Here is a 27,124-nt window from a genome sequence, read left to right as displayed (position 1 = left end):
GTCTGGACCCTCGCCCGCCCCCTACCGGTCGTTGACGAAGGAGAACATGAGCAGCCTCTGCTCGATAAACCACTTCCACTCCGGATTCTCGCTCTGCAGGTCCCGGTAGTTGTCGTTGGAGACGATGACGCCGTCCTGCTCGTAGGCCACCTTCACGATGTAGCGGTCGTCGTAGCAGACCAGCCGCTTGCCGTGCACCTTGCGCGACGGCGTGTACACCAGCACTTCCTGCCTCTCCAGGTCTTCTAGCACGTGCTGCTCTGGGATCCGGACAGAGACCACGTGTCAGGGCCCCACACTCCAAGAGCGCGGCCTGGGGTCCCCCTTCCTGAGTCCGTCCCGCCTCCCCACGCCCCGCTCCCAGCCTGGCAGATGAGGGGTGGGAGGAGCTGGGGAGGGGGGGACGCACTTAATGTCACTGAATTTGCCCGCAGCCAGAGGTCAAGAGGTCAGTTGGCCTCATGGCAGGAGTCCAGAGGAGGGCACCAACAGGGGAGAGTCGCTACAGAAGGAAGGTTTCTGCCACAGCTCCTACCCTTTTGAGGGCTCCATGTCACAGTGCCCCGACCACAGACACAAAGGCCTTCTGGAAAAGGACATTCCTATCTTAAGTGAAACCCTGGTAATGCCCTAGCAATGAGGAGGAGCCTTGTGTCCACCTGGAAGGCTCCTGCCTGGGCCCCCAGTTGGTAGCCATGGTCTGTCTTCCCCCACTATACAGAAATCTGCTTGGGACACCTTTGGGGTGAAGCGTCCTATGACTGACAGATCTGAGGGACTCAAGGATACAACAGAAACAGTCTGGGATTAAGAATCTACAGCCTGGATTCTGGACTGAGCTCCAGTTCCTGTTTTCATGTCAGGCTTTACATCTATAAAAGTAGGTTGCTAACACCTCCTATACCTGTCTGAGTGTCTGTGAGTAGACTGAATAAGCTCAGGTGAGTGAGAGTTCTTGCAAACACTTGTAAGGATGGAAACATGTCTCAGGTGGTACAAACTGTACAAGGTCTTATCAGGGACTAAAATCCACATCCCGGGAAGGTCTACTGCTTGATCTTAGTTTTGTCTTTGGAGATGTGTGAAAAAGAAAAAAATCCTTACAATACATAATAGTTACTCAGAACTTAGAAGAGCATTAGCATACTCTCTGTAAATTGTTCCCTTCCTCAAGTTTAAGTCCTTTCCTATATGACATGGTTTCCAGGCTTTTAAAAGGTGCATAGGCACTGTGGTTCATACCCGTTATCCCAGAGTGTTGGAAGACCAAGGTTGGAGGATAGCTTGAGCCCAGGAAGTTGAGACCAATCTGTGCAACATAGTGAAACCTCATCTCTACAAAAAATGTGAAAATTAGCCAGGCACAGGGACGTGTGCCTGTAGTCCCAGCTACTCAGGAGGCAGACGTGGGAGGATCAGTTGAACCCAGAAGACCAGGGCTGCAGTGAGCTGTGACAGAGCAAGACCTTGTTTTTTAAAAAAAGTTCATAATGCATCTATAGTACAAAGAATTTTTTTTTTTTTGAGTTGGAGTCTCACTGTCACCCAGGCTGGAGTGCAGTGGCATGCTCACGTCCACTGCAGCCTTGACCCGCTGTGCTCAGGCGATCCTTCCACCTCAGCATTCCAAGTAACTGGAACTACAGGCATGTGTCACCACACCCAGCAAATTTTTTTCTTTATTGTAGAGATGAGGGCTCGCCAAGTTGTCCAGGCTGGTCTCGAACCCATGGGCTCAGGCAATCTTCTCACCTCGGTCTCCCAAAGTGCTGGATTATAGGCATGAGCCACCGCACCCATCCACAAAGAACAATTTCTTTTTTTTTTTTGAGTTGGAGTTTCACTCTGTCACCCAGACTGGAGTGCAGTGGCCGCTTCCGGCCACCGCAGCCTCGACCTGCTGGGGCTCCAGCGATCCTTCCGCCTCAGCCTTCCAAGTAGCTGGAATTACAGGCATGCGCTACCACGCCCGGCTGATTTTTTGATTTATTGTAGAGATGAGGTCTCGCTGCCCAGGCGGGTCTCGAACCCGCAGGCTCAGGCAATCCACTCACCTCAGCCTCCCAAAGGCGCGGGATTACAGGCTGAGCCACCGAGCCCGGCAAAGAACAATTTCTAAATGCCAACATATGCATCATCCTCTTTGAGAAATGGCAGGTGGCCCATATTTGGAAGTCCCCTCTGCCCCTTGCAGTTTTAGAACTTTGTGTTTATCATTCTCTTGCTTTAAAAAAAACACATATGTATGAGAGTCATTTTCAATGTGGTTACTGCACATTGGACTTTATCCTCATTTATCCTTGAGTGTGTGAGGTCTGGTTATGTCAATGTGTTCATTACTGCTAGTTTTGCATGTAGGTCCAAAGGCCTATAGAATATCTCTAAGAGTGGACACTGCTGATTTGTAGGGAAAGGGACCTCACAAGATAATGCCAAATTGTTTTCCAGCATAGTGATGACATGTCACATACCCAACACAGCATATGAGACTACCTTGCCAACACTTGGCATGTTCAGGCTTTTGAATTTTTGCCAATCTGGTGAGTACAAAGTGGCCTCTTATTGTGGTTTTATTTTGCATTTCTCTGGTTACTAATGAGATTGAGCCTTTTTTCATATGTTTATTGGCCATTGATGCTTTCTCTTCAATGAATGGTTTATTCATACTTTGGCTCATCTTTCTGTTGGTTCATCATCTTTGTCTCATTGACTTGGAGACATTCTTTCTAGATCTAGAAAGTTATCCTTCATCAGTAGTATCTGAAAGACAGACCCCCACAGACTGAGGCTTTCCTTTTCTTTTTCTTTTTTTTTTTTTTTTTTTGTGATGTCCAATAATGAATGGTACTTTTCTTTTTTCTTTCTGTTTTTTTGAGTCAGGGTCTCACTCTGTTGCCCAGGTTGGAGTGCAAGATCTCTATAATAGCTGCAGCCTCAGCCTCCTAGGTTCAAGCAGTCCTTCTGCTTCAGCCTCCCAAGTAGTAGCTCAGACTACAGGCATGCACCACCACTCCTGGCTATTTTTTGTAGACACAAGGACTTGCTATGCTACCCAGGCTGATCTCAAACTTCTGGGCTCAAGCAATCCTCCCACTTTGGCTTCCCAAAGTGCTGGGATGACAGGCATGAGCCATCACACCCAGCTAGAAGCCCTTATTTTAATGTAGTCAAATTTATTCATCTTTCCCCTATAGAATTGCACTTGTGGCTTGTTTAAAAATTCCTTCCCTACCTCAAAACAATTTCCTTACTCTTTGCCAATCTTGTATCTAAATATTACACAACTGTTGAAAAGTGCTGCATGTTCAGACCATAGAGAGTTATTTGGGGTAACTGGTCATGGTGGAGTACTGAACGCAAGTATTTATCCCTCATCCTTCTCATAGTCCCGTTTTAATGACAATAAAGAAGCACAAAAGGGGATCACATTAAAAGTGGGGTGGGAGACAGCCACAGACCCAGGATTCTGACATATTTTAGGAAGGCAGGAGCAAAGAGGATCATATTGATCCTGCAGCGTGGATAGAACTCAGCCCAGAACATAGCAGGGGGCTGGAGTAGAGGTGGGAGCCATTTCCCTGCAAAGCCTCAGACTCCAGTAGAGGCAGTGGAGACAGAGTGGAAGCCAGGCAGAGGCAGGATGATAACTTGCAGGTGAGCCACTCAGGCCAGCTGCCTCCAAGAGCATGGACCTCACTTATTTCCTATCCCAGTCGCCATAAAGAAAGTGCCGGGCTCGGTGGCTCAGTCTGTAATCCCATGCTTTGGGAGGCTGAGATGAGTGGATTGCCTGAGCCCGTGGGTTCGAGACCCGCCTGGGCAACTTTGCGAGACCTCATCTCTACAATAAATCAAAAAATTAGCTGGGCATGGTAGCGTGCGCCTGTAGTTCCAGCTACTTGGAAGGCTGAGGCGGAAGGATCGCTGGAGCCCAGCAGGTCGAGGCTGCAGTGGCCGGGAGCGGCCACGGCACTCCGGCTGGGAGACAGAGTGAGACTCCAACTCAAAAATAAAAAAGTGAAGATACAACCATCAGGAAGGAGGAAGCCTCCCACTGTGACTGTTGACCTCCCAGAATAAAACCATCATCATTTTGGCATAGGAATGTATGGCAGGCCGGTCCCCCTCCCCATAGGTTATAATAGATAATGGGTGCCATGGCTCATGCCTGTAATCCCAGCATTTTGGGAGGCCAAGGCAGGAGCATTGCTTGAGGTCAGGAGTTCAAGACCATCCTGGGCAACATAGCAAGACCTTGTCTCTGCAAATATAAAAATAAAAAGTTAGCCAGGTGTGGTGGCTTTCTTCATGGAGACTGGGATAGGAAATAAGTGAAGTCCATGCTCTTGGAAGCAGCTGGCCTGATTGGCTCACCCGCAAGTTGTCATCCTGCCTCTGCCTGGCTTCCACTCTGTCTCCACTGCCTCCACTGGAGTCTGGAGCTTTGCAGGGAAATGGCTCCCACCTCCACTCCAGCCTCCTGCTATGTTCTGCATGGAGTCCCAGCATCTCAGGAGGCTTAGGCCAGAAGCTCACACGAGCCTGGGAGGTCAAGGCTGCAGTGGCCGTGAGCATGCCACTGCACTCCAGCCTGGGCAACAGAGTGAGATTCCAACTCAAAAAAAAATTTTTTTTGATGTAAAAGCTTATAAAGTAAAAAAGTTGCAGTAAGCTAAGGTTAATTTGTTATTGAAGAAATAAATTTTTTAAATAAATTCATTGTGGCCTGTGTACAGTGTTTATAAAGACTCCAGTAGTAGACAGTATCCTGGGCCTTCACATTCACTTACCGCTCGCTCCCTGACTCACCAGAGCAACGTCTACTCCTGCAAGCTCCATTAATGGTAAGCACTCTACAGGTGTGTCATTTTTTCTCTTTTGTACTGTATTTTTACTGTATATTTTCTATATTTAGGTATGTTTAGATACACAAATACTTACCATTGTGTTACAGTTGTCTATAGTATCCAGGATAGTAACATGCTGTCCAGGTATGTAGCCTAGGGACAACAGGCTATACCACATAGCCTAGGTGTACAGGGGGTTGGTTGGTGTCAGTACACTCTATGATGCTTGCACCATGACAAGATCACCCAATGATGCATTTCTCAGACTGTATCCCCATCGCTAAGTGATGCCTGACTGTATATTTAACCAATCTAGTTCTTCGTTTACAATAAAAACTGAAAATGATCACCATACTTTTGAGAGGAAAATCTATCAGAAAGAGACAGAGACCAAGATGAACAAAGAGAATTGAGTCCAAAAAATAGGTAAAATGTGTAGAAATTAAGAGAATTTTTTTAAAAGTCCAGTTTAGTATAGAAATGTTCAAGAAAGTGCCATATCCATGAAACAAGAATAGCATGTTGACCAGGCAAGGTGGCTCATGCCTATAATCCCAGCACTTTGGGAGGTTGAAGTGGGAGAATTGCTGAGTCTAGGAGTTCAAGACCAGCCTAGGCAACATCTCTACAAAAACATTAATAATACTCAAAAAATAATTCAAGCATGGTGGTGTGCACCTGTAGTCCCAGTTACTCAGGAGGCTGAGGCAGAAGGATCACCTGAGCCCAGGAGGTCAAGGCTGCAGTAAACTGTAATCATGCCACTGCACTCCAGCCTGGGCAACAGAGTAAGAACCCAACTCAAAAAAAAAAGAATAGCATGTAGTAACAGAGAGAAAAGAAGAAGTAATTGGTAACCCATGTTAGAATTAAAAGCAAAAACAAAACCTTTAAAAGGCTGGAAGAAGTCAAGGAAACCTCTCAGAATCACCAAGATAATCCCAGCAAAAACTTAGCATCTGACCTCTTCTTATAGGTGAAACATACTTAATCCAAAAAGCTTCAAAATTCAAGACTTTTTGAGCATAACATGACACTTCATGGGAGTAGTTCAGACTTTGGATATTTGGATTAAGGATGCTCAGTCAGAAAGTATAATGCAAACATTCCAGAATTTGAAATAACCTAAATCCAAAGCACTTCTGGTTCCAAGCATTTTGGATAAAGGATACTCAATCTGTATAAGAAAGTCAAACAGAAACCTGTTTATTTAAATGAGAGGGTTCTAATAGTTGTAGCTTAAAATGTTCCCAGCTAATTTAAGAATTAAAAAAAAAAAATTAAAAATTCCCTGGATCTCTGTCCTTCTTTTTTTTTTTTTCCCCCTCACTCTGTCACCCAGTCTAGAGTGCAGTGGCATGTTCATGACTATTACAGCCTCCACCTGCAGGGCTCAGGCAACCCTTCCTCCTCAGTCTTTCAAATAGCTGGAACTACAGATATATGCCACCACACCAAACTAATTTTTATTTATTTATTGTAGAGACGAGGTCTCACTAAATTGCCCTAATTGATAACCCAGGGGCTCAGGCAATCCTTTTTTTTTAAATGAAAAGATTGGACTAGGTATTCAATAAATAAATATGACCTAATTAAATAAATGTCTCATTCAAATCCCATATACTAGAATAAAGATCCAATCTTCCTTTAGGTGTTAAAATTTGTCAGACACAATTATTCTTGTTCATCATTCATACTAAAAGCTAGAGTAATTTATTCATTCATCTACTCAACTATTTATTGGACACCTACTATATGCAAGGTTTTTTTGTTTTTGCTTTTATTTTTGTTTTGAGGTGGAGTCTCACTCTGTTGCCTAGGCTGGAGTGCAGTGGCACACTCATGGCTGTTGCAGCCTCAACCTGCTGGTCTCAGGTGATGCTTCCACCTCAACCTTCCAAGTAGCTGGAACTATAGGCACGTGCCACCATGCCTGGCTAATTTTGTTTTGATTTATTGTAGGGATGAGGTCTAGTGAAGTTGCTCGGGTTGGTCTCAAACCTGTGGGTTCAGGCAATCCTCTTACCTTGGCCTACCAAAGTGCTGGGATTATAGGCGTGAGCCATAGCACCCGGTCTATATGCCAGGTATTAAGCTAGGTGCTAGGACCATTGCAGTGAACATTCATCATCAGTTCCCTCATGGAGTGCACAGTGCCGTAAAAAAGACAGATATCATCAAATTGAAAACTAAGTAGATAATTGGCTAGTGTTGTAAGGAGTACTATCAAGGCAAAGTGCATAGCACTTCTTGAGCATCCATCTGCCCCAGTGTACCTCTGATCGGAGTATCAGATCTTGGTGGTTCTCTCCTCCAGGATGGGACAAAAACCTTGATGTAGGTGTGTCCTCTGTCCCTGAACCAGTCCACAGCCAGCTGGATTCCCCGGCAAGAGAAGATTTCTTTATTTCCATGGCTACAATGGGAAAACAGAGAAATGTGTAGAGACTCAGAAAGCATTCCTAAGAATGATTTCCCCAGGGACTATCCTAGATCACAGTAACACAGTCAAGACAGGACCAGATATATCTACATTTTAAAGACAGTTCTGAGCTGGGCACAGTGACTCTCGTCTGTAATCTCAGCAAATCAGGAGGCTGAGGCAGGAGAATTGCTTGTGCCCAAGAGTTCAAGATCAGCATGAGAAAAAAAATTTTTTAGAGACCCTATCTCAAAAATAAATTTTAAAAAATAACTGGGCATAATGCCATGCGCCTGTAGTCCCAGCTACTTGGGAGGCCAAGGCAGGAGAATTGCTTGGGCCCAGAAGATCAAGCTGCAGTGAGCTATGATTATGCCACTGCACTCCAGCCTGGGTGACAGAGTGAGACTCTGACTTAAAAAACAAAACAAAACAAAAAAAGATTCTGGTTTGTATAAGGGGAGGGTGGTCTAGTCGCTGATGCAGGGCATTCTGGAAAGGAGTTAGGTTTAGAGGGAAGGATCACCAGTTTGGTTTTGGATACCTATTGAGCTGTTTGCCTAACATTTCCATTCCAAGGAAGTGTCGGGTAAGCAGCTAGGGTTCAGAGGACAGGACTGAGTGACAGAAGCTGAAGGTCATCTCTGTCTCAGCAATGACTGAAGCCAAAGCGTAGACAGAACAATCTAGTTACCTGGAGAGAAAGTGAGTGGCCTAGGGCTGGGCCTGCAGGAACTCTGGGATGAAATAGCTGGTTACAGGGGGGAGAGGGCAATTTTACACAGAAGACAGAAGGAGATCAATCGTGGTTTTCTGGAAGATTTAAAAAAAAACCAGCGAGTGCTGCATCATAAAAGCCGTGGGAAGGAGGCAGCCAAACACTGCTCGAGGGACAGATGGGTGACACCTAAAGACACCCCCATAGACTTAGTCAACAGGGTCCATGGGGTTTTGCTAGAGAGAGACAAGTAGATAGACAGGAGATATTGAGAAGACAAAATCAACTGGACTTGTTCACGAATGGAACAGAGCCCAGCCTCAAATGAGAGCCCTCTTTCCTCACTGCTTCTACCCTACCCATTGGGCATCCTTCAGCCCTTCATACCAGTATGCACCTGCCTCCTTGCACCACAGGGCCTTTGCACCAACTATTCCTTCCCTCTTGGTCTAGACATGAGATCTTGTCAAGTTGCCCAGGCTCTTCTTGAACCCACAGGCTCAGGCAATCTCCTCACCTCAACCTCCCAAAGAGCTGGGATTATGGATTACAGGCATGAGCCACCGTGCCCGGCCTCAACTCAGTTTCTTTATTTTCTTTTTCTTTATTTTTTGAGTTGGAGTCTCACTCTGTCACCCATGCCCATATTTATTTTATTTGTTTTAAGAGATAGGATCTTGGTCTGTCACCCAGGCTGGAGAGCAGTGGAACAATCATAGCTCATTGTAACTTCAGACTCCTGGTCTCAAACTGTCTTCCCACTTCGGTCTCCCAAAGCACTAAGATTACAGGCATGAGCCTCCACTCTGTTTACACACTGACCCTTCTCACCAGGAGATCTCTCCCCAGCTCAAGCCATGGGGGAAAGAGGGTGAGCAGGGGCTGCTTTGGGTGTCTCCATCTTACACGAGGAGAAATGGGTGCAGACAGGTAGAAGACAAGGCTAAAATCAGACACAGCAGATTCAGGGGCTCAGAAGCAGGCCTGACCCCTACCCCAGTAGTAAACCCCCACCGGTCACTTTCCTGCCTACTCATAGCACACTGAGAGAAACAGGATGAAAAGAGGCATGATTTCAAGCCCAAACTCTCTCTTCCCTGGAACATTCTTACTCCAGGATAGCTGAAGTCTGCTGAGTGTACTAGGAGTTTAAAAATGTAAAACAAGGTTGAGTGCAGTGGCTGATGCCTGTAATCCCAGCACTTTGGGAGGCCAAGGCAGGAGGATTGCTTGAGGCCAGGAGTTCAAGACCAGCCTGGGCAACATAGTGAGACACCACCTCTACAAAATTTAAATTTTATTTTATTTTATTTAATTAATTAATTTATTTTTTTGATTTGGAGTCTCACTCTGTCGCCCAGACTGGAGTGCAGTGGCGGCTCCTGGCCACCGCAACCTCGACCTGCCGGGCTCCGGCGATCCTTCCGCCTCAGCCTTCCAAGTAGCCGTCATTACAGACGCGCGCTACCACGCCCAGCTAATTTTTTGACTTATTGTAGAGATGAGGTCTCGCCTGCCCAGGCAGGTCTCGAACCCGCGGGCTCAGGCAATCCACTCACCTCAGCCTCCCAAAGGCGTGGGATTACAGGCTGAGCCACCGAGCCCGGCCCAAAATTAAAATTTTAAATAAATGTCAACAACAACCCAAACAAAAAGTCCTGTACACTTCAAAATGAGGACACATTCAAGAGAAAACTCCTCTGGGGCAGTAAGAGGATGTGAAATTATCAGGTGGTTTCCCCCATCCCATATTTCCAATCCCGCCTTTTTGAGATTTGCCTAGAGAATGTAAAACCGGCAAGCACTCGTGAGTCTGCCCGCCCTGCAGGGAAATGCTGCAGTGGGTGGCTGGTGAGAACCCGTGTTCCTCCCAGACACCGTGATGCAGCTTTTAACACACTTTTGGTGAAAACTGCCTTTTCTAGTTTTTCCTCATCTTTTAATTTTATATTCTAATATCAAAGTAAATATTATTTTATTTTATTTTATTTTATTTTAGATTGAAGGGGTGCCTATGTGAGCTTGTCACATAGGACTATTGCGTGATGGTGAGCTTTGGGCTTTTTAAAATATATATTTAGGAGAGACGAAGTCTTGTTATGTTGCCCAGGCTGGTCTCCAATTCCTGGGCTCAAGCAGTCCTCCTGCCTTGGCTTCCCAAAGTGCTGGGATTACAGGCATGAGCCACCACACCTGGCCTTAGGTTTGGATTTCTGATGAGCCCACGCCCGGAGTGGTGAGCACACTACCCCATGAGTGGTTTTCACCCTTACCCCTCCTCCCTCCCTCCCCACTTTAGCAGTCCCCAATGTCTGTTGTTAAATCCTTGTGCCCATATGTGTCCAGCACTAAGCTCCCAGTTATGCGAGAGAACACGCAGTATTCAGTTTTCTGTTTCTGTGATAATTCGCTTCATGTGATGCTGTCTTCTTTTTTAAAAGTTGCTGGACAGGTTGGGCATGGTGGATCATCCCTGTAATCCCAGTACTTTGGGAGGCTGAGGTGGGAGGATCGCTTGAGCCGAGGAGTTTGAGACCAGCTTGGGCAATGGAGAAAGACCCCATCTCTACCAAAAAAAAAAAAATAGCTGCATGCCTGTAGTCCCAGCTACTTAGGAGACTAAGGTGCAAAGATCACCTGCACCCAGGAGGTAGAGGCTTGGTGAGCCGTGATCATGCCACTGCACTCCAGTGTGGATGGCAGAGTGACTCAAAAAAAAAAAAGGTATTCAGCTGAGTGACCCAAGCTAATAATTCTCTCTCTCTCTCATAAACACACACACACCCTACCTTGAAGGTCTGGGGACTGGACTTCGAAATTGGCCTCTAGGTTGCTACTTGATCAGAACTACCATTCAAAACACACATGACACCCTGAGGGGCCCCAGCGCTGACAGTAGGAGTAGGTCCTGGGGGCCAGCCCTGCAGAGGGACCCTGTGAAGGGGCAGGGGCGTCACATGTCCTGCCTGCAGACGGCAAGTCCCGGGCCTCTCCCGCTTGGGAGGACCCTGGTCAGCACAGGTGGTAGGCTCTGGCTGCAGACATATGCCTAAGGGGTCAGGGTCCCCTACCTTGCGGCCCTTTCCAAGGCTGGATGGGAGGAACCGAAGGAACTGCCAGGGGTAACACAAGGCCTCAGAAGGAGCACTGGATCCAGAGCTGGCACTTAGTGCTCTGTGACCTCGAACGAGTTACTTACTCTCTCTGAACCTCTGAAGAAGAAGAGAAATTCCTTTATAAGAAGAATGTATTTATTTCTTTTAAGCATATATAAAATAACTACCTTCAGTCTACCCATGTTAGAGATGAAAAAGCCATTTAAGATGATTTTGTCCAACTTCTTAACTGTGTAAGGTTAAAAAACTCAGGTGACTCACTGGAGGCCACACAGCTGGTAGGCTGAAAAGCAAAAGCGTCAGCCTGGGCAACACAGTGAGACCCCAAAAAACAGTTTTTTAAAAACATCAGCCAGCCATGGTTGTGTACATCTGTAATCCCAGCTGCTAGGGAAGCTGAGGTGAGAGGATTGCTTAAGCCCAGGAGTTCGAGGCTGCAGTGAGCTATGATTGTGCTACTGCACTCCAGCCTGGGGAACAGAGTGGGACCCTGTGGAAAGAGAGAAAGGGAGGATAGAGGGAGAGAGAGGAAGGGGGGGCAGGTGAGAGAGAGATAGAAAAGGAAGGAAGGGAGGGAGAGAGGAAGGAAATGGCCAGGTACAATGGCTCACATCTGTCATCCCAACACCTTGGGAGGCTGAGGCAGGAGGATTGCTTGAGACCAGGAATTCAAGACCAGCCCGGGCAACATAGCCAGACTTTGGACTTTGTATCAAGGAAGGAAGGAAGGAAGGAAGGGAGGGAGGGCAAAGTGAAAGTCCAGTCTAATCTGTAGCCACTCACCACATCTGACTATTCACATTTAAATTCAAATTAGTTAAAAAATAAAATAAAATAAGGCCGGGCTCAGTGACTGAGCCTGTAATCCCAGCACTTTGGGAGACCAAGGCGAGTGGATTGCCTGAACCCTCAGGTTTGAGACCAGCCCGGGCAACTTGGTGAGACCCCATCTCTACAATAAATCAAAAAAAAAAAAAAAAATTAGCCAGGCGTTGTAGCACATGCCTGTAGTTCCAGCTACTTGGAAGGCTGAGGTGGAAGGATCACCGGAACCCAGCATCAACGCTGGGGTGGCCATGAGTGTGCCACTGCACTCCAACCTGGGCGACAGAGTGAGACTCCAACTCAAAAAAATAATAATAATAATAAATAAATTAAATAAAATGTAGAATTCAGCACTAACCACATTCCACATGTGGCAAGTGCTGCTGTGGCGACAGTGCAGGTACAGAACTCTCCCTCGTTGCAGGGAGTTGTACTGGACACCCTGGGGTAGAGGTCAGGACTCAGATCTTCAGGCCCTCGGCCCATATGGGGTCCAACAAGTGGCTCAGCAAAACTAGGGGGCAGCCCCAGGCCTGTTTCCCAGGTCCCTGTCTTGCACAGCACCCACATTGCCACTCAGAGTTTTCATGTCATTCACCTGCCACTTACAAGTCCTGCTTAGAAGAGTCTCTGTTGACTTCCAGAGAACACCACCCAGGCCTCCCAGGCTCAACGGCCTTGGATTAAACATTCTGAAACACTGGGGAGAGAAGCCCATGGAAACTTTTGCCTACAGTGGCCAGAGAGCACACCAGTGAAGGTTAGGGTCTAACTCTAAACAGTGGTGACCTTGATCACCTTCAAAGACAGAATAGCAATGTCTGCAATACTATGAAACCTCAGTGAGAGAGTTTCCAGAAACAATGTTTCTGAGATTAACTGAATTTTGAGGTCAATAGATAATGAGGCACCACTTCAGGTTTCAACCATTCATTTCAAATCCCTTCCTGTGCAACGGAGAGGGTCAGATTCAATGACGGATGGCCTGCTCTCACTTTCTCTGTGCTAAGTGGCTTAGTACCTCTAAAAGGCAGAGAAGAAAGAAATCCCTGGCCATAAAGCATGACATTACGTCATTTCTTTTATTTATTTATTTAGTTAGTTAGTTAGTTTTTGAGGCAAGGTCTCACGCTGTTGCACAGGCTGAAGTGCAGTGGCACAATCACAGTATACCACAGTCTCAACCTCCTGTGCTCAGGCAATCCTTCCACCTCAGCCTCCCAAGTAGCTAGGACTACAGGCATGCGCCATCACACCTGGCTAATTTTTTTTTATTTTTTATAGAGATGAGATCTGGTTATGTTGCCTAGGCTTCTCTCAAACTCCTGGGTTCAAACAGTCCTCCCACCTCAGCCTCCTAAAGCATTAGGATTACAGATGCGAGCCACCACACTCAGCTGTAATTTCTTATTCTACATCAGTGTTCCTAACATTTTGGGCATCACAGACCCTTTAAGTAAATATTGAAAGCTATGAATCTTCCCCTCAGAGAAACACACATAGGTACACATACATGCCATATTGTGTATATCATTTCAGGCCATTGCTGGTTTTGAAGATAGAAGGGAGGGGGCATGAGCCAAGGAATGCAGTCTCTAGAAACCTCTAGAAGCTGGAAAAGACAAAAATACACTCTGTCCTAAAACTTTCAGAAGTCCACCCCAGGTTCCCAGGGACAGAGCCACAGCCAGAAACAGAGACACTGGAGGGAAGAGTCACCGTGGTAGCAGAAGACACACTTCTCATCAGCTCAGGGTATTGAAGAGGTACAGGGAAATTCACCCCAAAATGTGGCATTTTGCCTCAAGGTCTCTCCCAAGCTGCTTCCTCTTCCTGTTAAAAGTATCCATCACATGAAGAAGAAGAACCATTCTACTAAAGAATGCTTGCTTCTCAGGTTCATTTGGCTTCCAAGGAGAACTGCTTGCAGGTCATTCTGTTTCCCCCATCCCTTCATCCTCCCAATCACTTGTTGCCACTCAATAGAATTGTCTTCCTTCCCCTCCCCTCACTTATTTTACCAGAGCACAAGCCCCCATTCTTTGTGTCACCTCCGAGATAGTATTTAAGCTTCTGGAACTCATTGAGAAGTTGCGTCTTCATTCTGAAGGCCCCGTCTATACACAATAATTAAAATACGTATACTTTTCCCCCATTATCAATCTTGCCCCATGCCAGCGATTTTTCAGCAACCCTTTACAGGGTCTATGGCCATGGCCCCCCGCAGTAGAAAGGACATGTGTTCCACTCAATCTTTGAGGTCCTTCCAACCACTCCAGAGCCAGACAGTGTGTGAACCATGATCACCTTCAAAGACAGAGAATGACAATGTCTGCAATACTATAAAACTTCAGTGAGTGTTTCCAGAAACCACGTTTCTGAAGTTAACTGAATTTTGAGGTCAATAGATAATGAGACACCACTTTGGATTTCAGCCATTCATCAAGCAAAAGGTAAGTGTCCTCTTGAATCTGTCTTTCACGACGAAGGACCCGGCAGACCCTGAGGGACATGGGTCCTGTGGAAACTACCATTAGAGGACATAGTAGACATCATTGTCGAAGGAGAAGGAGATGGGAATGGGGACAGGATAGAACCTCATGCCTCACTCTCTTCCAGAATTTGCCTCTGAAAGGAACAAATTAAGTCCAAGATCAGGTGATAATTGTCTCTCTCCTTTTTTTTAAAATTTGAGTTGGAGTCTCACTCTCACTGACACCCAGGCTGGAGTACAGTGGCACAACCAGCCACCACAGCCTCAACCTACTGGGCTTAGGTGATCCTTCTGCCTCAGCCTTCCAAGTAGTTGGGACTACAGGCACATGCCACCATACCTGGTTAATTTATTTATTATAGAGATGAGGCCTTGCCAATTTGCCCATTCTGGTCTTGAACCCCTGGGCTCAGCCACTTTTCTCACCTCCTCCTCCCAAAGTGCTGAGATTACAGGCATGAGCTACCATGTTCAGCCTGAATTTGTCTTTTTCCTAACTATTGGGATTGAGTGACAGGGTGGGGATGGCTGTGTGTGCACACATATATGTACACACACAGACAAAGCACATAGGCACATGTATTCTGGTTAACTGGAATGTTTTGTAGACAGCCAGTATGCAAAAGCATTTATGCTCTGACACATTCTTAAGAAGTCTGAGTGAGGGTTTCCATTTGTAACCACACAGACACGGACTAAGCGTGAAGGGGTTAAACTGATTACAATTGTGGGAGGTGGATTTACTCAGGACACATCATGGTCACGTGCTAATAGAGAATGTGGTTTAAGCTTGAATTCCTAGTCTGGGCAACACAGCAAGACCCCATCTCTACTAAAAAAAATTTCTAATTAGCCAAGTGTAGTGGCACATGCCTGTAGTCCCAGCTACTTGGGAAAATGAGATAGGAGGATCACTTGAGTGCAGGAGTTCAAGGCTTCAGTGAGCTATGATTGTGCCACTGCACTCTAGCCTGAGTGACAGAGCAAAACCATGTCTCAAAATAACAATAATTCCAAGCGGCAGTGGAGACACCCATAAAAACAAAACCCTCCAGCACCACTCTATGATAACAATTCCTAAAACATGCCCAGTCCCCAAAGAGAGAATGCTGACATTGTCCCATAGCACCTGAGGTAGTCTTTTTACCTGACAGTCATTCTGCTGTTTTGATTTGGAATCACAGAACTCATATAATCTTAGGGCTGGAAAGATCTCTCATTTAAGCAATATCATCCTGCTTTCAAACTCTCTTTCTATTGATGCCCAGAGAGAGAAGTGCCTTGTGCAGATCATACAGAGGCCAGGACCCCCTCTCACAACCCGTTCCAGACATTCCAGGACCCTCGGAACCTCCTGGATTCTTAAAAATTCCTTTATCCCCCCCAGAGACCTTAAATTGAGCAGGTCATCATAGGCTCATCTGTATGGTTCCTACAGGGGGACAGGGTGAGATTATGATAGTGACCCTATGGATCAAACCTTAGATCTCAGAGGGAAGAAAGGGTCCAATTGCCTGTTGATATAGCCAAAGTCGGAGATGTGGATGGTTACAAGACTGAACAAACATTCTCAGTACACATCATGAGGGGCATGTAGGGACAGCCCCCGAGGCTGGGCCGTCTTGGGTCGCACCATTCCCAATTTCTGTCCCACAAAGCCAAATCCAAAGAGAGCCCCAATCCCCAGGGATGCTCTATTGACTCATCCAGTGAGCAGAGAATCACCTCTCTGGACCTGCAGGTGGGAGTCACTTGGCTTTTGAGAAGGGAAGCGCACGTATTTAAGCTGTGAGTGAACAATTTCCTATGGCTCTGCCCTTTGCCCAGCTGTCACTAAGCCAAGTTGTTGAATTATCCACTTAATAGGGCAATGCCCCTCCTAGCCCAGCAGGGAGTGTGAGGAGGCTGCAGTCATTCTAATTCCATTACAGTGGGGCTCAGCCAAGATCAGCGGGATGGCAACTCAGGGCATGAGGCTGGCATCCTCCCAATACATGAAGGTGCCCATACACAAACATTCAGACAGACTACAGGTGCACACCACCATGCCCGGCTAATTTTTGGTAGAGTTGAGGTCTTGCCGTGTTGCCTAGCCTGGTCTGGAGCTCCTGGGCTCAAGTGATCCTCCCACCTTAGCCTTCCAAAGTACTGGGATTACAGTGTGAGCCACCATGCCTGGAAGGATTTAGTTTTCTAATCCAGTTATTTTCACTTTTTTGTGTGTTCTTTCTTTCCATCTATTTTTTTTAAGGCTTGCTTTGTTCCTTTTCTAACTTCCTATTTTGGATATATAATTTATTTTCTTTTTTGCTTATTTAAATATGTTTTTAAAAACTAAAAACAAACAAAAATATTAGACTGTCAGATTTTTAGCTCAAGGGCCATAAACACAGCTCTCAGACCTACCAAAAGCCCCACAAGGCCAGAAGAGAGCTTCCTCCATGGTTCAAGTTCATCTCCCCACCTGACTCATAGCCTTGAGAGAAGAGATATCAGCCTCTTTCACAGAAGAGGAAATGAGTACTATGGCTTTCCCAGAGTCATGCAGTTGGCTGGGGACAGACTCCAGACAAGAAGCCCCATCAGTCAACACCTGACCCTGGCTCCTCCCCCCCTTACCACTGCCTTTCCCGGAACACGGCTGTTCCTCTGGGTTAAGATAATAATAGCTACACTTGTTGAACACGTACTCTGGGTCAGGCACTGTCCTGAGCATTTTGTGCAGCTGTGATTCTCACAGCTACCATCTAGGGAGTTTATGCCAGCAGGATAGGTGGAGAAAGGGAGGTTCAGAGAGGTTAAGTGATTCGCTTAAGGCTGCACAGCTACTAAGAATCCAGGGATTCAAAGCCCAATTCATTGGTCCCAAAGCTCTTTGGACTACACTGCAAGGAAGAGGGACAGTCCTCAGGGCCCCACTCCCCGCCACCGAGTGAAGGTACACTACCTCATTGCCACATTGCTGCCGTCGATCACTACAGGTCGCAGGGAGCTGACTGGGCCTTCGAAGTCCTCTTCCAAGGCTGTCCCCAGGCTCCGCTGGGTAGTGTCTGGGACCCCACAGGAGCCCCGAGCCACGAGCCGGGGTGCAGCCTGGGCCTGTGGGGCCTCGGGGCGACTGCCCGTCCGGATGAGCTCCTGCAGCACGTCGTTCACCAGGGCGCCATCCCCCAGCTTGGCCAGCACCCTGAGCACATCCTCCTGGCTGTAGCCCAGCTTCTGGAAGAACTCCATCCTTTTGGGGCGCTCCATGCTCAGCCCCAGCCTCCTCCTGGCAGAGCCCCGCAGGCATGAGCTAAAGAGAAAGGGCATCCATCAGGGGTTTCCTAGGCAGCCTGGGGTGAGGCTGCCGGGCATGGTGGTAGAGGGCAAAACTCATACTCGCCCTCCCTCCCTCCGGCCTTATCTATCAGGAAGTTATATCAAACCTGGTCCCCTGGGGGATTTTCAGCTGCTCATGTGGTTAGGGAGATGCAATCACACTGCTTTTACTAGTGCCTCTCAGCCCTTCACCCCACACGGCGCCCACAGCCACACGCCAGGATGAGGGGGCACCCGGCACAGGCAGGACATGTTGCTGAGGCTCTGTTGTCGGCTGAATGATGTCTTCCCCCAATTCCCATGTTGAAATCTTCACCCCCAGTAGCTCAGAGTGTGACTGTTTGGAATTAGGACTTTCAAAAGAAAGTCCCTAATTCAATATGACTGGTGTCCTCATAAGAAGAGGAAATTTGGGCTGGGTACAGCAGCCTATGCCTGTAATCCCAGTACTTTGGGAGGCTGAGACAGGAGGATTGCTTGAGCCCAGGAGTTTGAGACCAGCCTGGGCAACATAGTGAGACCTTGTCTCTACAGTAAAAGCAAAAAATTAGCCAGGAGTGGTGGTGCATGCCTGTAAGTCCCAGCTACTTGGGAGGCTGAGGCAGAAGGATTATCTGAGCCCAGGTGGTCAAGACTGCAGTGAGCTGTGATTGTGCCACTCCAGCCTCAATTACTATGGGAACTGACTGGACCTTCAAAGTTCTCTTCTGGGGCTGTCCCCAGGTCCCATTGGGTGGTATCCGGGACCCCGCAGGAGCCCCGGAGCACTCCCTGACTTGTTGGGCAACACAGTGAGACTCAGACTCAAAAAAAAGAACATTTGGGCACAGACACACACACACACACACACACGGACTGCCATGTGAAGATGCAGGGAGAAACGAGAAACCAACCCTGCAGACACCATGAACTCAGACTTCTAGCCACCAGGACTGTGAGATAATCAATTTCCGGTGTTGAACATATACCCAGGGCTGTCATGCTTGGTTATGGCAGTTCAGCAGACGAACAACTCGGCCCACACAGGGTTAAATGACCCCTGGTAAACTCTACTCCCAGAAAGGCAATGCTCCCACCCAAATTCAGCTCTGTGCACTGCACAGCCTTCCCTAGGGTTTACTTCAGAGCACACTGAACTTCTACAATAGAAGGTCCTGACCCGAATTTGATCTTTCGCACCCAGGCACTACAGCCTGGTCTACACTTGTGGGGCAGCCTGGGAAGGGTCTGACAGATGTTTACAAAGGGAAGAAGACTAATCCAAGAGAACACTCTGGACAGTCTTTTCTACAAAGACCCACAGCTTTCAAAAAACATTATAAATACAAAAATAATCATAAAACATATTTATGTGAAAATTCCAACAGTGCAGAAGTATAAAGAATAAAAAGATAGAATGTATCTCCATGCATAACCCCAAATCTCACTTGCCTCTCCAGCTAGCTATCTGCTTGCATTCATCCGGCACTCTCTCCACACATTTACCTGCGTGTCTAATAGGTACACACAAGCATTGTTTTGGAGTTGATTTATGTTTACATAAATGGTATACTATATTGCTCAGCAACTTGCTTTTCTGATTAAAAATGTATTTTGGAGCCAGGCATAGTGGCTCATGCCTGCAATCCCAGCACTTTGGGAGACCAAGGTGAGAGGATTGCCTGAGCCCAGGGGTTCAAGACCAGCCTCGGCAACTTGGCAAGACCTCGTCTCTACAATAGATCAAAAAATTTAGCCGGGCATGGTGGCACATGCCTGTAGTTCCAGCTACTTGGAAGGCTGAGGTGGAAAGATCGTCTGAGCCCAGCAGGTGGAGGCTGCGGTGGTCATAATTGTGCGACTCCACTCCAGCCTGGGCGACAGAGTGAGACTTCAACTCATAAATAAGTAAATAAAATAACTCATTTGGGAAATCTCTTCATGCTGGTTTACCTGTTCCACTGGTTAATGTATCCTCAGCATTTAGGACAGTACCTATATGTATATGTATTGATGGATAAACAAATGAATGAAAGAATGAGTGGAGTTCGCCAGTGTCTAACCAGATGCCCAACGACAGAAGTTCGTCTTCCACTTGCTCAGTGAACACTCTTGCCCATCTGCCTTCCCTGCCCATTCCCATCCCAGCACTGCAGGATCTTCACCTCAGCTCCTGTTCCTGTCTGCTCCTCTGTGTCACTCACATCTCTGGGCTACGTTCCTGCGTTGGCTTGGCCTCTCTGTGGGCCTCTCCCCACACCGCGGGAGCCAGAGCGGATCTAACAATGACGGGGTCTGGCAGGTGAAGGACATTTCACAGCCAGCCTCCTGGACAGAGAGGCCTCTGCCGCAGCCCCCACCTGCTCACCCCCCACTCCACCTTGGCCCACTGACAGCGGGCACCACCGCCGAAGCACCAAGACTGCCCCCAAGGTCACCAGTCCCCCCCTTCGGCTGCCAAATCCAACAGCAGCTCCACAGTCCTCACCTTGTGCAAAAACTCTGCCGGGTTTGACACTGGGGACCACTCCCTGACTTGTTATTTTAAATCAGTGAATGATGGGCTGCCCCTTCTCTGCTCCCTCAGGTTGTGTAACTTGGCCTGATTCTCCTCCTAAGTCTGTCCAGCTCTCTCCTTTGTGTTCACTCCTTCAGTATTGGGGTTCTGCCCAAGCCCTCCCCCAGTGTTTCGATGAGCCCACTGCTGCATGTCTGGCTCAGGCCTCCTGTGGAGCACCAGGCACAGTTATAAATCCGTAAGATACATGCTACACGTGCTATTTAGATAAAGGGCTATGGGAACTCAGAACGCTGTTGCTCAATAGACATTTGTTGAACTGTTTGCTTCAGTGGTTCTCAAAGTGTGGTCTAGGGAACCTTGGGGGACTCCAAGACTTTTTCAGGGAGTTTTCAAGATTAAAAATTATTCTCATAATAACTCTAAGATGTAATTTGCTTATTTACTCTCCTCCTTTCATGAGTGTACAATGGAATACTCCAGAGACTACATGTCATGTGATATTGCAACAGTCTGAATGCAGAAGCAGACATGAGAATCCAGCGGACCTCCTATTAACCCAGACACTAAAGAAATTTGCAAAAATGTAAATCAGTGCTGATCTTCTTACTCATTTTTTTGTTTTGGAAAATGAAGCTATTTTTCATGAGGATATGTCATTTATGTCCATGTTACTGGTTTATTATTAATTTAAAATAAATTAATTTTTTAAGTTCTTAGTTTTAGTTCCTAATAAAGTACTTATCCCCTCATAGATATAATCTACATAAACAAAAACTCTTTGTGTCCTTAACACTTTTTAAGAGTATAAAGGATTTCTGAAACCAAAAAGGTTTTCTTTGTTTTTTTTTTTTGTAGCGATGAGGCTTTGCTATGTTGCCCAGGCTGGTCTCAAACTCCTGGGTTCAAGCAATCCTCCCACCTCAGCCTCCCAAAGTGATGAGATTACAGGTGTGAGCCACTGTGTCTGACCAAAACCCAAAAAGTTTCTTCTTAAACTGGGAGCTGTTCCAACACATGTTTCCACATAGCTTGCCCCATGTTGGTGGCCTATAGATGTGCCACCATTTTCCCAGCACAGAAAGCCCAGGGTCTTTTGCCCCTCAGTCTGGTCCTCTCAAGCCGTCTCCTACTGCCCCCTGCCCCACCCAGGCCCAGTCTTGCCATCTCCATCCTGTGCCTAAGGACTGCAGCCATCTCCTAAGGCCCATCTCCTCCTCAAGCCCATCTGACTTATAGCTGGCTTGTAGCCAGAACTACATTTCCAAAACAAGTCTGACTGTGTCACCTCTTCTTAGCCATATCCTCTGGCCCCCTGTGACTGAAAGAAAGACATCAGATGTCTGGGCAGGCTGCCAAACTTCTTACAATGCAGCCCTGATGCCGTCCACCTCCCCACCCACCCCTGGCTCACCTGGTCCTTTCTCTAGAGCCATGCTGAATTTCCCCCTGCTTCCAGAATGCTCTCAGCACTGTGCTTCTTTCTGCATGTGCTTTCCTCTGTACCTGGAATGCTCTTTTTGGCTTGGCCATCTTCAAGATTCAACTCAAATATCCCTTAGAGCAATCACCTCTGACCTTATGGACAGAATGAGCAGCTTGGCCATCTCATGCACCACAGTACTTTGCTCACACTTCTGTTAAGACACAATGAATTGTCATTTATCTATTTCTCAAGAAACTGAACTACTCAGATATTCTTACCTATTGCCCCAGAATGACCAGCACCTGGTATGGTGCCTAGTATATCTGAAGAGTATAATAGGTTTTTGCTTATTTTTTAAAGTATTGGGGGGGGTCTCACTATGCTGCCCAGGCTGGACTTGAACTCCTAAGCTCAAGCAATGCTCCTGCCTCAGCCTCCTAAGTAGCTGGTACCACAGGTGTGCACCACTGTGTCCTGATAGATTTTTAAAAAATAAATATCCACAGCTGGAGTTATCTTCCCTCCTCAAGTGTTTTTTCCTTGGGTTGTCAAATAGGAGAAGGTCTGTGTCACACTCTGTGGCATCATCACAATTGGGCCTAATCCACCCTCCAGGCTCTTGGCTACCTGCCTTTAGTCTGGTCTCACCTCTTCTCTGACTGGTGACTAGTCCCTCTCTTTCAGAACGGTTGTCCCCTCAGGCTGGGGACCAGTATTGGTCCAAATTCCAAGGAGGAAGAGGACACTCACCCAATCTGGCAGACCAGTCTCACACTAGGGGTGCTCACTGACCCCTAAAGCCCTCTGCAGGCTCTCCCCTCACCCAGAACACCTGTCCCCAGGCGAACCCTACAGTCACATCCTCCGTGAAACCTTCCCAATGCTGGCAGCCTGTCTACACGCCACCGCCGCCCCCGCTATGCTTGTGCTATAGCACTTATGTGAGTTTGGAAGAAAGAGGGAGAAGGGAAGAGGGAGGAGGGGTGAGAGAAAGAAAAGAGGGTAGGGACCCGAGAGAGAGAGAGAGAGAGAGAGAGAGAGAGAGAGAGAGAGAGAGAAGGGAAGAGAGACAGTAACAAGTGACAGGAACATAAAAGTTCATCTTCATGAGGTTCAACTCCGTATCGCTTTCATATAGAGACACTTCCATGAATGCCCTGTTAGCCCTGGTGGGAAGACAGGGTAGATACAAGCATTCACTTTTCACAGAGGGGGAAACTGGGGCTCAGAATGCTCAGAACTGAGCAAAAGCTGTGGAGCTAGTAAATGGCAGAGACTGACAGTCAGGAGGTGCTGAAAATGATTTGTCGCTTTCGTTGCGTTCAGGATGGAGGTAGCAGGCTGTTACTGCAGAAGTGGAGAAACCAGAAGATGACTGGGTCAGGTGACTTCTCTTTAGTCACAAACGCATAGCTGTGAGGAGGGACGGCCTTTATTTGGTAACTGCATTCTCGTGTGACAGAAACATGAATGCTTCCAAAATGGAAAGGCGGGTCTTTCACCCGGGGTGGGCCAGGCAGAGCGGCCATATGAGGCCCTGGTCCATGTCCAGGGGACAGCTTCTCTCCTCAGAGTACTGGAGTCCCAGTCCACATCTCCTGTTTTTTTCTTTTCTTTTGAATTGGGGTCTCACTCTGTCGCCTACGCTGGAGTGCAGTGACACAGCCATAGCTCACCACAGCCTGGAACTCCTGGGCTCAGGCAATCCTCCTGCTTCAGCCTTCAGAGTAACTAGCCTAAGTAGCAGGTACCACCACGCTCAGCTAATTCTGTTTATGTTTTTGTAGAGACAGGGGTCTCACTATGTTGCCCAAGCTGCAACATAGTTGCCCATAGCTCCTTTTCTGAGGAGATTTTCAAAAGGGTATAATGCGCGGGACAGGAGAGCTGTTTTTACATGAAATTAACTGAAAAGTCACCTGCTTCAGAGGCTTCCCCCAGACCCCGTGAGACTTTAAAATCAATTTTGTTTCCTTTTAAAAACCTAAATAAGGCAGAAACTGAGGTGGGGGAGGGGGTTGCAGTTCTCAGGTGTCCCTGGGCCCTTGGGTCACAGCCCTGCCCTTCGGATGTGATGGTCTTTGAGCTGCGACACCACCAACTGCTGCATTTTCCTTTCTATTTTTAAGACTTGAAAACATGAACAACTTCATTTCAGTTTTTCTTCCTCAGTCTTGACTGGAAGTCATGAACAGTGCAGATAAATAGCCACGCTGAGGACATCTTCAAAGTGCCCTCTGGCCTGGGTGATGGTGGGAATCACCACCATTGGGGGTCTGGTCTCTCCCATTTACTAGCTGTGGAACCCTGGGAATGTCACCCAAGCCTCTCTTTTCCTCAGCTTCCTGGTCAGCACGGCCATGCTTTCCTGCAGCTGGCAGCCAGGACCAGGGAGGTGTGTTCAGGTGGTACCAAAGCTGGAGACAAAATAGCAGGAAGGGAAGGCAGGGGAGGGAGGGAAGTGGAACTTCACAGGTGAGCAACGGGAATCAGATCAGATTACCTTGTTTTAGAACCAGCCAATCCTGTGAGAACTCCTAGGCCAAAGGTCCGTCACCTGTGACTGGAAGAGCCCCTGAGGAAAAGGATAAAGGATGAAAGAGAAACCTAAAGAGAAGAAAAGGAGAGGGACAGAGAAGCAATTGCACGGCCTTGTCTATTATCTGTGGGAATCCCTACATCCCTGGGAGGTGGAAAACACCACCTCTATTCGTGTTGCAGGTGAGGAAGCCGAGGAAAAGAGGGGCTTGGGTGATAAACCCAGGGTTCCATAGCTAGTAAATGAGAGAGACCAGACTCCCACTGGTGGCGATTCCCACCACCACCCAGGTCAGAGGGCACTAGCCAGGGCTGCCCAGGTGCTACCCAGTACCACCTGTCACCATCCACGCACCAGCCCCCAGATGAGCACATTCAGCACCTTGCCCCACCCCCCACATCCATTCCCAGGTCATCTCTGCCAGCTCCACAGAAATCCGCAAATTATGGCCTCCAAAGCTTGAGCAGCACGATGAGGAGGAAGTAGTCCTGCTCCCAGCTCTCGACAGTCCAAGCAGAGAGTTTCCGGTTCAGCTCAAATCTAGAAGCCCTCAGCGGAGTTGTCAGTGAGATTTTTGAGGAAGTCTCAGAGAAGCAAAGACTTCAGCTCACAGGACTTGTCCTTTTGGTCCAGCTTTTTTTTTTTTTTTTAAGGGAATTTATAACTTTCTTTTTTATTTTTAAAAACTGTGGTAAAATATACATAGCATAGATCTTTCATTCTAACCATTTTAAGGCACTGTTTAGTAGCATTAAGTACATTCACACTGTGGTGTAACCATCACCACCATTCATCTCCAGAACTCTCTTCACCCTGCAAAACTGAAATATGCTCATCAATCAACTCCCCGTTTCCCCTTCCCCTGCCCCCCAGCACCCACCATTCTATTCTGTCTCTATGAGTTTGGTGACTCTAGGTACCTCCTATGAGAGAATGACTCAGTGTTAGTCCTTTTGTCACCGTCTTATTTGACTTAGCATAGTGTCTTCAACATGTTTGCAACATGCATTAGGATCTTCTTCCTTTTTAAGACTGAATAGCATTCCTTTATATGTATAGACCACAACTGGTTTATCCATTCACTTCTTGATGGACACTTGGGTTGTTTCTGCCTCTGGGCCTCCATGAAGGATGTTGCTATGATTTTTTTCTTTCTTTTTTTTTTAAAAATAAGTAGAAATGGAATCTTGATGTGTTGCCCAGGCTGGTCTCAAAATTCTGGCCCCAAGCAATCCTTCCATCTCAGCCTCCCAAAGTGCTGTGATTACTGGCAGGAGCCACCATGCCCAGTCAATGTTGCTATGCACATGGGTATACTAGCCTGGCCTTTGGCTTTCTCCCCAAACTTGTCCCCTGCTCTTCTGCCCTGCTATGGGTTACTTAGGAAAGTACACACAAGAATTTAAGCCCTGATCTATACTCCAGAGCAGCTCTTCTGTAATACACATCCCAGCCTATTCATGTGTCCAGGATTGGCACCCTAGCATTGGAGAGGATTTCATAATCTTGGGGGCCACAGCTGAAGTTTCTAATGGCTGCCATGAATTAGCCAAAGTTGTCTTTATTGTAATCACATTAAGACTTAGTTCCATTTCCAGGCCGAGCATGGAGGTTCATGCCTGTAACTCCAGCACTTTGGGAAGTCAAGGTAGGAGGATCTCTTGAGGCGGGGGGCTAGAGACCAGCCTGAGCAACATAGTAAGGCCCTATCTCTACAAACTTAAAAAAAAATTAGCCAGTCATGGTGATGCCTGCCTGTAGTCCCAGCCACTTGAAAGGCTAAGGCAGGAGGATCATTTTAGCCCAGGAGTTCAAGGCTGCAGTGAGCTATGATTGCACCACTGCACTCCAGCCTGGGTGACAGATAGAGAACTCGACTCTTAAAAACATTAAAAAAAAAAAAAAAACAACTCAGTTCAATTTCCTCTTTGGCCTCCTTGAAGCCCACAGAGCCATCCTCTCTAAGAGACATTGCCAAGAGTCCCTGGTCTGTATTTGGCCAGGAAACCAGACACCCACAAATCAATATCTTGTCTAGAAGATGCTTTCATGAGCATGGAGGCAGGGCTAAAATATGCCTGAGAGATCTACTCCTTCTGATTTCCTAACAGTAACATCAAAATATCTTCAAAAGTCACAGCTGGGGGTTTTACTGAACCGTAAGAGCTTCCTTTGCTTAATCTCTCTCCCATAATTCCATCTGGAAATTAAACTTTTGCTAAAATGAGCAAGAATTTCACCTAAAGGAAAGAGGTTTACCTTCTTTTTTTTACTTAGCACTCACAATAATTTAAGGGGGTGAGACTATTCAGGACAATTCCCGAGGCCTGCTTTCTAAACCTGTCCCCCTCCTTCCCCCGTCCCAGTCTCTGACCTCCCACCTCCTGGGCTGAAGTCTGCATGGCCTTGGCCACACTGACTGGTGACCTGGGGGAGCCACACACTCACCAGCAGGGTGTGTCCCTCTGGTCCTCACAATGGACGCTGGCCCAGCTGCCTGCAGCCTCCACACAAAAGTCCTCCTGCCAGAGAGAGGCCAGGCCTCCAGGTGCCACCAGAGTCAGGGGAACACCACTGGTCTGTGCCACGCGGCGGCTTGGAGCCACTTCATGCCAGTGCTCTGTTCCTGCACGCTGCAGTCACGTTTAGCTGCAAAGGTAGTTCTGCTTTGGGTTTAAAAAAAAAAAAGGAAGAAAGCCATCAAATGAGGGAGGAGGATTGAAGTTGGCACCTCAGCATGAGTCACTGAACCAAAGTTCAACAGCCACACGCAAAACAAGCTCTCCGTGAGGGCGGCAGCTTGGGCTGGCTGACAGGAGAGGAAGGGACAGAGAGGAACTTCTGTCCTGAGTTCCTGCTCGTGCCTCAGTTAAGGAGCTCAGCTGATCCCAGCTGCATCTAAGCAAAGTTGGTGCTCAC

General features: G+C 47.3%; 1 protein-coding gene across 1 annotated transcript; it reads right to left on the bottom strand.

The window, feature by feature from the left end:
- ZC3H12D (zinc finger CCCH-type containing 12D) lies at window positions 1-26,728 on the bottom strand. Its single transcript, XM_008052240.1, has 4 exons — window positions 26,654-26,728; window positions 17,370-17,717; window positions 7,124-7,263; window positions 1-260 (listed from the first exon to the last, which is right to left on the bottom strand). The coding sequence occupies exons 2-4, from the start codon at window positions 17,672-17,674 to the stop codon at window positions 22-24; spliced, it is 684 nt and encodes a 227-aa protein (XP_008050431.1). The 5' UTR covers window positions 17,675-17,717; window positions 26,654-26,728; the 3' UTR covers window positions 1-21.
- Between the last annotated feature and the right edge of the window lie 396 nt (window positions 26,729-27,124).

This window comes from Carlito syrichta, unplaced genomic scaffold (assembly GCF_000164805.1).
Source record: "Carlito syrichta isolate Samal-C Ts95f unplaced genomic scaffold, Tarsius_syrichta-2.0.1 Scaffold268496, whole genome shotgun sequence".
Taxonomy (NCBI): domain Eukaryota; kingdom Metazoa; phylum Chordata; class Mammalia; order Primates; family Tarsiidae; genus Carlito; species Carlito syrichta.
Note: the sequence above shows the minus strand (reverse complement) of the source record. Positions and strands in the feature narration are given on the sequence as shown.